Source organism: Myotis nattereri (genome assembly GCF_964212035.1).
Source record: "Myotis nattereri genome assembly, chromosome: 3".
Taxonomy (NCBI): domain Eukaryota; kingdom Metazoa; phylum Chordata; class Mammalia; order Chiroptera; family Vespertilionidae; genus Myotis; species Myotis nattereri.
This window is the reverse complement of record NC_138077.1, coordinates 166083537-166100661: the sequence shown is the minus strand read 5'-3', so window position 1 is coordinate 166100661 and position 17125 is coordinate 166083537. Positions and strand designations below refer to the sequence as shown.

Genomic DNA, 17125 nt, shown 5'->3' with positions numbered 1-17125 from the left:
ATTCCACTGAATAGGTGTATAGCAAGTATGTCAAACTCAAAAGCTAACACGGGCCAAATAAATAAGGTTGAAGTTTATGTGGGCCGCAAAACAAGAAAAGCTTCAATTTTCATAGAAATGTGGGTTTATTTCGATAGAGACATGCTGAATACAAAGGGCTGAAATAAACGAGTAATTGTTAATATAAAATAATAGAACATTTTAATAAAAATTAATATTTTCTTGAACATTAACTTACCAGACACTGAATAACTGCACAAATTAGTAAGTGTAATGCAAGTGCACCTATTTTTCTTGTTCTCTGAAAGCAAAATATTTCCACCAAACAAGTCAGTCCAAGACTAATGACATGGCAATCGGCTGCTAAAATATTTGCTGCTAGTATTAGTGGAGAAAAATGGTGCGCCTGCATGTAAGGTGTGTAAGGAAAATGAATGCAACACAATTATAGTAATTAGTCATTAGCAAAAATTGTAGTTTGTTATTAACAATTATGTATAACAGGATATTGTAAAATTTAAGTTATGACATTTCTTTTAAAATGTTTCTTACATACCATTATATTGGCTGGGCCACAAAAATATTCGTTGTGGGTTGCGAGTTTGACATGCTTGATGTACACCTTTTGTTTATCCATTCATCAGTTCATTCTTCAGATCTTGTCACTATCATACTTAAAATACTTCAGTAGCTCCCCACACTAATTAGCATGTCTATTACATCTTCATCTGGCCCCAATGTGTTTTGTAGCTTGATTCTCTCCCAGGCTCCCAACCCCATGCCCTGGCACCCTTCCACCACCATGCCAGTCATAATAGAACTACTTGCAGTTTCTTGAATGTAACAGGCACTTTATCCTTTGTGGTATCCCTGCAATCTGGAATACCCTTCCTCCCCTTATCCTTGTGGATGCATTTTATTTGTCCTCCATGATTCAGCTGCCAGGTATGTCCTCCTTTCAGAAGCCCCAACACACTAAGGATAAGCTATGAGCAACGTCTTTGATAATTTATTATACTTCTCTCATAACACTTGTACTCTTTTGTAATTGGTGGTTTTCTTGACTTTTCCTCCATTATATCGTGAGCTCATTGAAGACTATATTCTGTATATCTCTATAACACTAACAATCAGTCAAGGCCTAGCATGTGAATGTTTTTGTTTTATATATATGATCAAAAAAATTAATTTGATAACCCATGGACACAAAAAATAGTGTGGTGAACAGGGGCAGGCTAGAAGGTGTAAATGGTGGAAAAGAGGAGACATATGTAATACTTTCAGCAATAAAGATTTTTTTAATTTTAATTTGACTCTTTTATAAACTAAATTAATCAATATAGAAGTTTTGTAACTATGTAAAATACACTTTATATTTTATATGCATGTTGAAGTTTTATTATGTTTAATTTGTTCATATGCATTTCATATTTACTAATCTCAATAACATACAAAGTAACATTCATTAAGATAAGCCAGTACTTATATGTAATTGTAGTAAGGTTTTTAAAGTGCAAATTGAATTTACAATATATCAAATGGGAGACATTTTCAGTGCAGAATAACTCAAGACAATTTCAGAAGCTGTACAAAAAACAGTTAGTACCATATTTCAAATGATTTAAGAAAGAAATTAAGAATGTGCAATGAAATTAATTTATAAATCATAAGTACACTTTAAAAACAAAATGAACTTTTTTTATGCAAGTAAAGATGTTGTTTTCCTAAAGTTGACTTGGAGAGTGGTGTCTTATTTAAAATACTATAATACTCTTTGAAGTTTACATGTATAAACGGTTTTTAATCTTTTTTCACTGTATCTTATATGAATGAGAAGTTTTTTGAGTAGACCTAGTTCTTGATCATAGAATCCTAACCTCTGTTACTTCTGACTTATAGGGTATCTTTGTTACTAGGGTTCAGCCTGATGGGCCAGCATCCAACCTGCTGCAGCCAGGCGATAAGATCCTCCAGGTAAGACAGACAAAAGGCAATGCGTTAAAATGCCAGCATTGAAACAAATATGTAACCCTGTTATTCAGTTTACTGACTTGAATTAAATGATTCAAGTCATTGAATTAAATAACTCCTTAGATTCCTTATTTTCCTTTATTGTTTTGGGTTGAGAGATAGGTCAGAAACCAATTCAGTCTGATAGAATCCTATATCCCAGTACCCAGCACATGGTAACTGTTCTGCACACTTTTGTTCCATGAATGATTTTGTTCGGTAATGTATAAAAATTGATACATAACCTATGCATAGTTATCAAGAGAAATGAAGTACCCAAATAGGATATGTATGTGACTTTAGAAGAGGGAGATCTTTAGATGGTCCATATATAATTTCTCAACAGTAAACTTGTTACTATTTGAATCTGTGAAACACATGGTTATATCTCTCTACTCTTCCTGCTCAACTGTATGAGTAGGGAGAGTAGAGAGTGGCTGTATATAAGGTGACTTTTTAAAATTTATTGTGTGGTGGGAAAAGATGCTCTAACTTAAAGCTCTGCATATCAGAAAAGGGTCAGTCCAGTAAACACTTAAGTAAATGCTTGGTATAACCTCATCCATTTTGCTTATTTGCCCTTCTTCCCATCTACAAAGTGCTTAATCATTTCCTACATCACATGGAAAGGCTCTTAAGTATCATCTATTTAAGATTTGGTTTTTTTACTTATGACCCCAGAAATTTTCTGCTATGTAACTACATGGAATTATTTGACATTGCAGATATTTGACCATTTGGAACAATTATGAAATAGTTCAACATAATTTACTAAAGACTTAGGGACACTGTAAAAGCAGGTCATGTGAGAAAGGAACCTTCTAGTCTTACTGGCTTTTGCAAACACAGTTACAAAAATGCAAAGGCCCCGCTCAGCTCTGAGGAATCTTCTGTCTTCTAGTTACTGAACTCTCTCAGAAGGCCCTACAAAAGTAAAACACCTATATAACCCAGTGTGTGTGTGTGTGTGTGTGTGTGTGTGTGTGTGTGTGTGTAATGGCCTGGACATTTTATTCTCAGAAATATGTTTAACTATCAAAATCATGAAAAATCAAGTTTTTGAAAGTGATAATTCTCTGGAAAGACTAAGGGCTGCTCCAACCTGTGGCAGTCTCACAGCAGAAATACTAAGTTTATTCCATGCAGGCAGAAGAGCAAACCAGCAGTTGGTCTTTTGAGCTGAAACATGGAAAGCAAAAAGACACATAAAATATTCTAACATTTTTCTTTACTGCTTTATCCTGAAAGTGCTATACTTTTGGGTCTCCTAACTAGACCATTGGTCTTCAGCATTTGATATCATGTCCATGGGACTCCCATTCATTATGTGCAAAGTGAACTATGAATGACATAACTGAGGTCCCTCCAGCTCAAAAATTTAACTGTTTAATAATTTTATCACTTCCCATGAAAAATGGCCATGAATAAACTAACAACATAGCTCCACAACACTCAGTGAATGGTGCTGTTTGTCTAGCAGAGGAAATGGCTAGTTTTCTCCTCTACTGAATCTCAGAGAAATAATTTTGAATCTTAGAGGCTAAAAAAAAAAATGTGGCTGGTGAACCTCAGATCTCTGACCAATTAGAATGCCAGACTGAGTAGAGTAGCTGTCTTTTATTTTTAATTTTTTAAAATATATTTTTATTGATTTCAGAGAGAAGAGGGAAGAGGGGGAGACAAATAGAAACATCAATGATGAAAGAATCACTGATCGGCTGCCTCCTGCACGCCCCCTCGAGTAGCTTTCAATAGCTTGAGACAAGTTGGGGAGTTGCCTTCATCCATGACAAGTAGCAAAAGAAATAATTTTCTCTTCAAATTCAAAAAAGGAATATATACAAATGGATATAAATATGTTATGTTTATCTATAGAGATAGACAGAGATAGAGATAAAGTCAGAGATAGCGATAGATAGAGAGAGAGATACTGAGATATACTGCAGAAGGGAAATGAGAATTAAGTTAGTGTCAGGCTGCCAGGTTAGAATCCACATTTCTGGTTATAAAATTCTAGAAGAGTTATATGTGTGGACATGGGAGTTAAGTATTTCTAGTCCCTAAACAGTATACAGCCATAGCAAAGTGCTCAGAGGAATGCAGTCCTAATGCAAGAAGTAGGAAGGAATTATTAGCCAAATCAGTTACAAGCCAAAAATACTGCAGAAGAGCTGCATCAGGATGTCTCTTCTCTTCACAAATGACAATTGAGGATGTAAGATTTTTATTTTTGCTATAGAACTCATTTGCATCTAGTACAATAAATTTAAGTTCTATTCAGTAAAAGAAATATGCACATAGACCTTAATTCAAATAAAGTACTATAGTTAGAGTTTCAGTCGTACCAGTTGAAAAGCACAAGTGGCCAATTATACTTTCTCAAAGAAGTAAGAATGATTAATTCTAAACTGAAATAAATGTCAAAATCAGCTGCTAAGAGGGAAAGTTATATTTTCTCTATTCATAATACTACCAGAGGCCTAATGCATGAAATTCTTGCGGATGGTGGGGCCCTCAGCCCGGCCTGCACCCTCTTGCAATCTGGGACCCCTTGCTTCTAACCACCTGCCTGCTCGCTCCTTACTGCTTGGCTTTAGCGCTGCTGTGGAGGTGGAAGAGGGTCCTGCCACCGCCACTGTGCTCACCAGCTGTGAGCCCAGCTTCTAGCTGAGTGGCACTCCCACTGTGGGAGCGCACTAACCACCAGGGGGCAGCTCCTGCATTGAGCATCTGCCGCCTGGTGGTCAGTGCACATCATAGTGACTGGTTGTTTTGGTCAGTCAGCCATAACGGTCGCTGGGCTTTTATTATATAGACTAGAGGCCCGATACACAAAATTTATGCACTGGGGAGGGGGTGTGTGTGTATGGGGGGGGGGGGACTTGTCCCTCAGCCCAGCCTGCACCCCCTCCAATCTGGGACCCCTCGAGGGATGCCCGGGCAGTCAGACATCCCTATCACAATCCAGGACTGCTGGTTCCCCACCGCTTGACTGCCTGCCTGCCTGATTGCCTCTAACCGCTTCTGCCTGCCAGCCTGATCACCCCCTAACCACTCCCCTGCCACCCTGATCGACGCCTAACTGCTCCCCTGCCGGCCCGATTGCCCCTAACTGCCCTCCCCTGCAGGCCTGGTTGCCCCCAACTGCCCTCTCCTGCTGGCCCAGTCACCCCCCAACTGCCCTCCCCTGCAGGCCTGGTCCCTCCCAACTGCCCTCCCGTGCCAGCCATCTTTGACCACATGGGGGTGGCCATCTTGTGTGTTGGAGTGATGATCAATTTGCATATTACTCTTGTATTAGATAGGATTGGCTCTTAGTTTAAAGAACACTGGAAAAGAACGGGTTTGTTTCAGTGAGTTATCTGTCATTTGCAAAATCGTAGAACATGTTATCACTGGAACAAATTTATTTACAAGCCTTAATGACAATGTACAACCTGGAAAATTAAGGTAAAAGAGGGAGAAAAAACAAAAAGCAATGAATGAGCCCCCTAAGTGAGTTTTGTCTAACCCGATAGCAAATAACAGAAGAGAGATGAAATAGCAAAATAGATAGACCTTTCCCAAACCTCCCCTAAACTCATTACTTAGTAAATAGGAGTCATCTCTTTTTATGTAACTCTTTTTTACCCATTACTTTCTTCTTATTCTGCTCTGATATTATGAGAAAGTTATTTGAATGACATGAAAATGTGTGCCTGAAGGAATAGTGTTGGTTAAAACATTTTGGGTTAATAAGACATATTTACATGACGTTTCTGCCATTTCACTCTTCATCTTCCCCGAATAGACACTGTGAGTAATGAGCGCATTCCAGTGACTTCCTGTGATCGTAAGTCATGGTGCTTTCAGACAGCATGGCAAAAGGAAAGAGCGCTGTGCTGGGAGAGCTGACCCCTCATAGCCTCACCTCTGCGCAGTTGAATTTGGAGGAGGGAGACAGGACAAGTGAAAGCACATGGGTCGTAAAAAATGCGATCCGGCCCAGCCGGCGCGGCTCAGTGGTTGAGGGTCGGTCTACGAACCAGGAGGTCACGGTCCAGTTCCCAGTCAGGGCACGTGCCCAGGTTGCGGTATCAATCCCTAGCGGGGGTGTGGGGGGGCCTGCAGGAGGCAGCCGATCAATGATTCTCATCACTGATGTTTCTGTCCCTCACTCCCTCTCCCTTCCTCTCTGAAATCAATAAAAATATATTTTTTAATAAAAATATATTTTAAAAAATAAATAAATAAGTAGAAGTTCTCCCAAAAGCTATAAAAAGTAAAGAGTGAGAAAATTTTGTTATGGTTAAAGTGAAGTGTGAGACCCTTAAAGAATAAGCTTAAGATATTTGGAAATGTCACTAAAGCATTCCCCAACAAGGCCAAATAAGTTAACACTTTTCTATATCTGATCTTATTTGCTGGTTAAAAGTTAAAAATAACAGAAAGGTTGGGAGGCAGGTGAGTAAGGGGACCCTGGGGTGGGGGCGGGGGGGGGGGGGCGGGTGCAGTGATCACTTGACTCTTAGTGTCCAGAGAAATTATTGCCTATAATGATATGATACATTGAGGAACAGGATTTTTTAGAAATACAGTTCCATTAGAAGACAACCAAAAATAACTTTAAATAATGTATCTAGTTTTATATTCCAGAGTTTCACTGCATATCTTTATTATTTCATTTTATTCTGATCTATAAAGTTCAGCATGGATTACTTTTTTAAAAAATTAAGAAATATGGTACTTCTTGCAAATCAAAACAATTACATCCTATTAAATAAAACATGAACACCAATAAAAACAAGTTAAGTTCGTTAGGCAGGCTCTGACTTCCATCATTTGGCTGAAATTAAAATAATATTAATGAAACACCTGTATGATCTCATTTATATCATGCAACAAACCTGCAAGATATATATTGTTGGCAGAGGTTAAATAACTTATGTGAGCTTCTTCAATTACAAATGCCTGATGCTACTGTAGCAAATTTTACTGATGGCATCATAGTCATCACATTTTCTATTTATTTATTTATTTATTTGGAAAATATACATCAGATGCCCACCGTGTACAAAGTACTGTGCCGAGCAATGTGAGCAATGTGATGGGGACCGTAACAAAGTCCCTGCCTCGACACAGCCTAGTCCAGAAAGCAGACAAGCCCAAAATTACACAGAGCAGAAAACGGAGGAGGAAGAGAGGCAGGAAAGAGCTGACAATCAAACATTTAATGAAATGAACTACTCTGTCTTCTTTTAAGACCTAGCTTTTCACCGAAACAGACAGCAATCTGGCTACAAAGAGCCCTCTGAAAATGAGACGCTGATTTTTACAGTTATTCTTTTCTTGGCAGAAGTAAAAGGAATAAAGTGTAGCTCGTCAGGGAACTGCTTTGCAAACCAAGGGAGGGAATTCATTTCTTACAGATGTTCAGTCAACATGTTTGCTAAGAAGAAAGCAGACATTCTGAAATCAGAATGGGTAACCAAGTAAATATCTTTATTTATTAGCAGTTCTATATCTACATTACTACACAAATAATTCGCAAAATCTTCAGTTGAGTCTATTCTAACTTGTGTCTTTTTTTAGCCTGAATTCATGAAACATTCAAGCCACAGTACATGTGTGCACTTAAGACACAAGAAAAATTTCTATCTGTGTTTTATTCTATGAAGATTTTTTAATTTTTTTATTCAGTTATTACACATGTGTCCTTATCCCCACGTTCCCCCCCCCCCCCATTCCCCCGACTCATGCCCTCACCCCCCTGTTGTCTGGGCCTATATGTTTGCATACAAGTCCTTTGGTTGATCTCTCCTCCTTACCCCCACCCTCCTCTACCTTCCCTCTGAGGTTTCTGTGAAGATTTTTTTAATGCTACAGTAAAAGCCACTAAAGACTTCAAACTTTCTCATTTTTAAAAAGTGCACTATAAAAAGTGCAATATAAATTTTTCATGTGAATGCTCTAAGTCTTTAAGACCTGTAGTTCAGATATTTTATAGAAAGTAAAAAAATGTAATGACTTGGCATAGAATCATTGTTGTATTGATTATGCAGTACTCTCAGCCCTAAATATATCCTAATACTTAAGGAGAATATTCTAACAGATTAAAATTCTGAAGTGGGAATTAATTCCAGGCAGTTAATTGAAACATAATTATCTAAGATTCCCACTGTTTCTGATAATGTCTGGCAGTCAGGATTTGACAACATGAAAGCTTGCCCTTATAGCTCTGTATTTTCAGTTGTACCTCATCTCAAGAGCTTTAGGCATTTGAAGTGCAAATTATTAATGTATGAATGTATATCTAACGTACAAAATACATGTGCACTGGTCCTTTAAATGTTTGTCCCTTGAGTGTGAGTTTAAATCAAACAAAAAATCACATGTCCATGTGTCTAATCTAGTCTGTGTATCTTTTTTGGATTCTAAAAAGAGTCATGCTGTTTTTATTGGATAACCTCACCAACGCTGTCGCCAAGATTTCTCAGAGACTCATTTTTAAGTTTAGAACTTTGAATAGTAAGGATACAGCAGAATTCCTAGGAGAGTTACAGCGTCATCTGGACTCTGGAGAATATCTGCAGTATAAATAAAACTCCATAATTCACTCACTTAACAAAACATTTACCAGAAGGAAATCAAAGATAAATCCAGGAAGGACCAGGAGGATGAAATCCCGAAACAAGTGTGTTTTACAGTAAACTGGAGCTGTAATTGCAAAGCGCCAATTTTTTTTTGGAATAATAAATATTATTTTCATTAACCCTCAATCTTTTCATGTCTAAATCATGGAAAAGAGTGATTAAAAAGGCATGTGTGGCTCAGATGACAAGTGGAATTAAAATAAGGAAGGACATCTTCTATAAATAACAAAGATCATAGTAAAATATTTCTTTACATTTTCAAACCAGCTAAAGCCAGAAACCCATTAATTACATGTTCTCAAAGGATAATATTCTCAGAATATACTTTCTTTCCTGGATTGTTTTCTTATTAACTTCATCTTGACTTAATAAGTCATTCATTTATTTCTCATTGTTCATTACTTGCAATTTCCTCAAAATTGCACACATACTATTATAATCTATGGTAGGCTGTGTTTACATAAAACGTATATGTAGTTAAATGTTGCAATATATTTAAAAATTTTATTAATTTAGCATGTATTCCTCAACTCATCTTTTGCGTTAATATAATATATATATTCAAAATATCAAATGGCCCTAGACAGTTTGGCTCAGTGGATAGAATATCAGCCTGTGGACTGAAGGATCCCAGGTTTAATTCCAGTCAAGGGCATGTACCTCAGTTGTAGGCTCCTCCCCTGCCCAGGCCTGGTTGGGACTCGTGCAGGAGGCAACCAATCCATGTGTTTCTCTCACATCAATATTTCTCTCTGTCTTTTTCTCTCTTCCACTCTCTCTATAAATAAATGGAAAAATAGCATCGGGTGAGGATTTTAAAAAAATAATAATAATATAAAATACATAAATGTAAAATATATGCTTTTTTTCCAAAGCATCATTGAATATTTACTCTGCAGTTAATATTGCCCTAGTACCAGCCTTTATCTCCTCAGCTCTTCTATTCACACACATGAAACAACAAAACCTTACTGGCTGAAATATTGTGATTCTTCTGGTCTCCATGTTAATTGGAAAAGCCCTCCACAGATGCTGTAACATAATTATTTGATTCCCTGTCTGAACTGCTGGAGATGTAAGCCAGATAGCCATATTCACTTCAACAAACAATATAAATTCACTTTTTCTGAATGGAAAAAGGTTCCCTGGAACTGAGATTATCTTCTTCCATTCAAACCTCTCTTCGAACTCCCTCTGTTATTGCCCACCTTGGCATCAGGCCTAACATAATGTTCCATATCAAGAAATAATGAATTAATATTCAAAAGTGCATTTATTTAACGAACCTAAAACATTTGTTACAACCTCACAACACTCAGCGAAACAAATTACGTCAAGAGGAAAGATCATTGATTACTGCGACATAAGTTCCCACCTCGCCATTAGCTGTGTGAGCTTGGCTATTTCACCTTACCTCTCTGATCTTTACATTTTCATCTTTTTAAAAAGTTAGGCTTAACTAAACACGAAACAAAAGTTCTTTCCTCTGGCATTTTGTCCTTCTATTCTCAAGGTTTAATGAAAATTGTATTTCTTAATTTCAGGAAAGTAATAGTGAAGTGACATTAAGAGTAGAAGCTCACATTTATTGATTGAGCAGGTATAGGGTGTCCTGTGCATTTGACATATATTAATTCATTTGATATTTAATAACTTTCCAAAATGACACGCTCTCTGATCTTCCAAACTCCTCCTGTTATTTTGAAGCCATTCCAGGCAGTCGCTAGCTGTGGTCTTTTAAGCCGGCCTCTTGAGGTTCACCAAAGCTCTGGTTTAGATCCAAAACGTTTAGGGGGACTAGAATTACAGATAGAGTCCTCATGTTTATTTGACAAGGTGATCTAAGTTATCAGTCCGCTTATTCCTTCTGGGAAATCAGCTCTCTGCTTGTGTTGGCGGTTGTCTTTTGTACTTACAAAGCATGAAAACGGAAAGCTGAGGCTTTAATTTTACATTAAAAGCTAAGTTATACGAAGGGCCTCCCTGGCCTTGACTCAGAAACTGGACTGTGGTTCTGAACGTCCTGAAGCCTGGTTCATTGGCAGCGAACCCGGATTCAAGGCCGGAGTTAGCCTGGCTATGCGTTTTCCCTGTTCTTTCCTCTGTGCTACACAAAGCTAGGCTGCATCGGGGCCACTAGAAAGTACTTGATTCTCTAGGATTTCCTGCGATCTCACGAGCACTCTGCCATACTCCCATTCAGGATGACTCTTCCCTGCTCTCCTCCTGCCTGATTTCTCCCCTCAGTGCATTGGTCCCCCTAAGAAACCCCGTCCTTTAGGACCTGTGTCACCCACCTTTCCCTCCCCCATTACAGACAGACTTTCCTGGATGCCCAGGTCGACAGACAGCAAACACTAGCTTCCAGTTCTGCTCTGCGTGTCCAAAGCTGCCTGCAGCCATATCCTGCTCCCCTAGTCAGATGTCCCTTCACTCACAAGCTCTCTTAAAACTTATTTTCTGATCAATCTCTCAGGCTTTCATGTGGGTAATACCACGCTGCAATACAACCTTAGCTCTGTGGCTAATGCTGCCACTCTGACCTCCTCCTGAATTCTAATCTCTTCTTACTAAATAATGATCAACATTTCCTTTGCATGCATCCCCCCGCACCACAAACTCCATTGTCTTCCCAGCTAAGCTTTGCTGTTCCACCAGGGTGTCCATTTTCTATTAAGGGCATCACGGTTAGATTCCTGTTTGTTTCGTATTCCTTTGTTTGATCAGTTGCCAAATTTATAGATTCTACCCTAAAAGCTTTCTCCTTTTTAATCTATTTCCTCTCAAGACTCCTGGCACTGCCCTAGCAGGTATTCTACTTTTAAGAGAGAAGGCTCACAAATGGCTCCAAAAACTCAATTAAGCTACAGTTAAAACTGTGAGAACAAGAAATTCAGCATTTCTATAGATTCCAATTTAGGACTAAATATTATTTCCACTATTATTTTTTAAATAAGTTCAATTAAACCTGATAGGAATCTAAATTACGGCTTTGCAAAAGCCATAAAAGAACAGAATTATGTTAGGAGGCACTATAGTAATAATTTTAATGAGAAAAAAGTTCATTATTTTATCATAATTAGTTAAATGTCAGTTCGAATCACGAAAGCAATAGCAGTCTTATTATTTCAGTGATGTATTGAGAGAAATAATAATAAAAACCATGGGGTTGGAAGTATTGGCAAGCAAACTGATCTATGGGCATAATCCCCACTCCAACTCTCACCTCTCTCCCTGGCTCTCTCATGCTCTCAGTCTCTCTATCCAGAAAGGTCTGTTTAAATGTTTTACATATTGGGCTCTCTCTCTTCCTTTGGAAGAAAAGATCTATGAGTTAACCCTACCTACACATTAGCTTATTTTTATGGTTGCTTCTTATGCTAAAGTCATCTAAATTCATAGATATTTTTATTTTTTTAATTTTCGTAAAAATGATTACATACATGAATCAACTCTTCTCCCTGCATGGACTGATGCAGAATTCACTTGAAATGGCCAACCATTCTGTCCATGGCTGGAGGAGACTCCAGGCTTGAATCTAGACAAGGACTTGTGATCTCTTACTAATCACACTTGCCAGGTGTGAGTACCAAGAAACTCTTGTTAAGTTCCTCAGAGAAACAGCTTTCTTAGAAATTGTCCCTCTTCCCTTCCTTCTTCTGAACGACCCTAATTCTTTATCTCTTCTGATGCTAATTCAATTCAGCATACATTTGCTGAGTGCTTACTACATGCAAGGTATTTTCTACATTGTTTTTAGTTATGTCCATGGCTTTTTCCCCTCTGGGGGGTCACCTCTGATGGGAGCCCCGTGTTCCATCTCCCTTACTTTCTATCCCCAGTGCCTGGCACAATGCCTGGGGTGCAGTCCGCATATGGCAGACATTTTTTACTGGGGGGAAAAATCAAGATGGTGGAGGTGGACCATCCTACTTCAAAGATTTTTTAATAAAAGTATCATTCAGAATTAACAACTATGACCAGTTGGCTATCTGAGTTTTGTACCACTTATGCCCTATTATTTTGTGACAATAGTTTCTAAAACCATGATCAGATGTGATAATGGACAATATACCATGCATGGGCTCCAAATACTAGAGCATTCCTTCTCCCCAGACAATGAAATATTTAAATTTTGAACAAGTCCCTGAAAGTTCTCACTGAATTTTGAGGTCATTGCAATTCTAGTTTTTTAGTCTGCAGCTAGAAAAATCTGAGCACTCACAAATCTAGTTATTTTTAAGATTTGACATTCAAGAATTCCATTATTAGTTAAATTTTAAATTAAGGTATTTAAATTGTGGCCAAATTAAAGGCATTAAAGTAGTTAGTATGACCTTCAAAAGTATAGTGGGATAAACATACTATAGTTCGCCCAAGTTTGCTACTTTCCTGATGTCAGAATCAGGAGAGTAAAAAGCGGAGTGTACCATATGCTATTCTCTATTCCACTTCACCACCTGATCAAATAACATCAAATGAAACCCAGTTGTCTGTTTTGTACCATAAATTAAGGCAAGAAATTTGGGCTGTGAACACACACAGCTACTATTACCTGCCACAGAAACAGCCAGTACCAACTCTGATAGCATTAAGTAAATGTTATTAAATAATATATATAAAGAGAGAAAGATTCTTTAATTTAAAATAAATTTGTACATATTTTTCCATGAGTTTACATTTTTGTTTCCCAGTATTTTCCTTATTCAGAGATGTACGATGGTTGTTTTTTTTAAAAAAAAAAATCAATATTTTAGGGCCTTCTTTATCATGTCATTAACCAACCAATTTTAATGAACTAGTGATAAATTAAGCAGACAACTTTCACCTAAATTATAAAGATTATACAGTATTGCTGTTTTAAATTCAAAAAACCCAAAGGTGTGAAATACCTTAAATGAGTGGTTATTTGAAATTAAATTAATCATATTTTAAGGAAGCATAAAAAGGTAGAATCACAAATGCAATGGGTGCCCCAAATTAGTCTCAGTCAACCGAAAATTGAAAAAAATCAGCCAATTAACTGGCTCTATTACTTGTACTTTGCCAAGCAGCCAATTGGGCTGGCTCTTCCAAATCAACTGAGTCTCAGACCACAGGAGAACAGTTACATAGCTGTCACTCACACAGTTTCCACATTTCAGTAAGGTTGTCTTTTATTTTGGCCTTCATGACAGCAAAGCTTTATGGGATCCACTTCTCTCTCTATTAATAATAAAATTCACTCAATCAAGAAAATCTGCAATTTAATGTAGAGAAAAAACAAAGACCCATGAGCACTCACTACAAAGAAGCACATTCATTTTGTGAAATAAATATCGAACAATAGCCCGTTTGAATCCTGAAAATGTAACCTTAAGCTAATTGTGCTTAAAATGAATTTTGATTGCATAGCTTGAGGATTCTTGACTAAAAGAATGGTGGGCATGTCCACTGTCTCTAATGTCAATGTGCCTTATCCCTGGGATGGGATTGAGAACCACTGTTGTAGTTAATGGATATACTTGCATTTAACAATGGGAGGAATAAAAATGACCTCTTTAATATAAAAATGTACAAGGTAAGAACTTTCAAGTGAGTCAAAATAAGATTTGTCATGTTTTGCATGACTGAAATATTTGACCATGCAGACGGGCTTGTATCAAGTAGGCAGTGGTCCTGTGGACACTTCAGAACCGTCTCAACTAAGTTCCTGCAAAAACAAAATAAATCAGAACAACAACACTGAGCTAGTGCCGTATTTCAAGGATGTATGTTCTTCACCAGTGCGTTCCTGCAGTTCGCACAGTGGCTAAGACTACACTAGGACGGTCCTAGGTAGAACATGCTAGGTACTTGAAAAACATTTGTTGAGTTAATAGAGTTGAAGCTGGGTGAAATTAATTAGTTGTTTCCACACTTGCAATTCTATTGTGAATTTTTAAACTGCTAACTTTTGGTTGCTCAATACTCCCTTGACTCTTATGATTGGAAACTGTGATAAAGTGATAAACAAATGTCTTTGCATTGATTGCCCTGTTTTATTTGCATATTTACAGGCAAATGGACATAGTTTTGTACATATGGAACATGAAAAAGCTGTATTACTACTGAAGAGTTTCCAGAACACAGTAGACCTAGTTATTCAACGTGAGCTTACTGTCTGAATATTTTTTATAAATAGTGAAGATAACGTCTAGCCAGACCTAATGTTCAAAAATAAATTTATACATAGAGACAAATTTTGCCAATTGCTGGACCAATGGCAAACATTAGTGCCAAATGTATAATACTATATGTTAGCACTGATCATCCTTACAAATGTTAACTATATAAATATGATGTTCATGTGGTTATGTATTAGTTTTAATTGTCAGCCTCTGGCTGTGCATTGGTGCAGTTTTTTTTGTTGTTGTTGGTTTGTTTGTTTTTTTAACCAAATAAGTTTCTTCTCAAAGTGGATTTCATATGATTTCGGAAGCACGGAAGCACACACAAGCTCTTTACAAATTCTGCTCTCCATCAGAAACACTGCCTCAATGTTGTATCTGCCTTTATATAGAAAATACAAATATGAAGAATTGTAATTCCCATTAAATATTTCTAGCACAAGGTATATGTTGGCATATACACACAAAAAAAGAATATAGAGCAAAACAATATTTTCATAAACTAAACACCTCGGATTGAGAAAGAAAATATATCTTAAAATAAGACTTTACTATATTGACTCTTTTTCAATAAAAATTACATGATAATGCCTTATGAAAGTAACTGTACATATGGTATAAAGTGTTTATATTTGGTTCCATATTCATTTGCTAAATTCTCATAACACAGAGTGAAATATTTCATAAGTTAGCCATTTATCTCTGGGACCTGAATAAAAACTAGGACAAACTAATTTATTCAATGCCTTTAGCTAATTAATTACAGAATCTGCAGAGTTAAAATACAGACTAAAGGTCATTATAGGTAAATCTTTTCACCACAAATTTAAGCAGTGGATGATGGGTGGCAGGAAAAGTATTGCTTTATTTCTTTCAAGTTTATATTGATTATAAACTGTAGCCCTTGTGATTTCTTTACTTGTAAATGTGGAATTTATTTGTGTGTTGCTTTCTCTAATTTGCTACTTTTAAATACTTTGAAATGAGTTTTGGGGATTGATAAAATTTATCATTAAGAAAAACTGCTGTTAGAAAGTTAATGTGGGAGATTTAAAAACTTTGGTATTTAAATATGAAACTTCAAATATAATTTCTCAGAGCGATAGTCTACCTGTAGTATTCATTTTGATGCCTGTTTTTGTGGGCAGAAATAGAGAAAATACTTTTGTTTCAAAAAAGTTTCAAAGTATATAAAATCCTGCGTTTTGTCTCACTCGAGAAAAAGACAAGCATAGTTCCTATGGACTTAGTTATTTTTACATTAGAACTGTTTTCCTCAATAAAAAAATAAATTCATTGTATAATCCTTTAAACACATTTCTTTTATATATTTATCATTAATTTGATTAAAATATTAATTTGAAATTTTAGAATAATTTCCCAAAGTTGTTGTATGAATTATCTCTCATATTTCCATATAGCTGTTTTTAATATATATATATTATAAATTTACTTTGCACACTAGTATCTCAAGTCCTCTATTAGGATTTTCACAGTAGTAGCCCATATTGATGTCACTGAAGCTCTGAGAATAATATTTGTAAGTTAAATGTTTTATGGGGACATTGAAAATATTGTATTTTTGTAGGGTCTATTAAAATGAATGTCACTTATTAGAAGTATAATGGTATTTTTTGGCAGTAGAATTTGTCACTTAAAGGCAAATGATACTTCACTTTATAGATGATGCACTAATTTTGATGTTGCTTTATGTCAGGGTGACATTATACCATGATTTTATAGAGTTTGACATTTAACAAATGATTAAATGATTGACCTATTTAATATGTTTCCCAGAAGTAACTTTTAAATGCATTTTAATATACTTACAGTTTCTGACGAGAAATGTTTTTCAGAGCCTAATTTTCTTTGTCAAAAACTTGCACCAAGCCACCATATCCAACTGCTGTTAGAGGATAATCATCATTAATCAAGACACAGGCCCCCACTGGCCTCACGAGATCACTTAAGGAAAAAACAAACTCAAGGGTGTAGTTTGGTGGCAATGAAGCAGCTCAACTCCTCCCGCCAGTTTTGTTGAATCTTTTATGGCAGAGGTGGGAGAATAGCCAGAGAGAGGCCTTCCCAAGTCTTTTTCCGTATGTCTGGTCTCCACACCAACCCCAGGCTTCAGGAGGTGCTTCTAAGGCACAAAGCTGAGAGGACCATGACCCTAGCAAACCCTCTGCCCCTCCTGATGTGACAGCATTGTCTTGGCCGATGCTCTGCAGTTCAGGACTGAGGGAAAGAGAAAAGGAAGCCCAGACCAACTGGAAAAGAACTCCGATTGCCAAAGCACCTCATGGTCAATGGCACTGCCATGCTGCAGACCGA

General features: G+C 36.9%; 1 protein-coding gene across 1 annotated transcript in view; it reads left to right on the top strand.

Moving 5' to 3' along the window:
* LRRC7 (leucine rich repeat containing 7) overlaps positions 1 to 16069 on the top strand; it is a 481537-nt gene extending 465468 nt beyond the window's left edge. Inside the window, exons 26-27 of the mRNA XM_081085905.1 lie at positions 1900 to 1974; positions 14681 to 16069. Coding sequence (XP_080942031.1) covers positions 1900 to 1974; positions 14681 to 14788 — 183 coding nt within the window. The 3' untranslated portion in view covers positions 14789 to 16069. The remainder of the gene's footprint in view (positions 1 to 1899; positions 1975 to 14680) is intronic.
* Positions 16070 to 17125: the final 1056 nt, after the last annotated feature.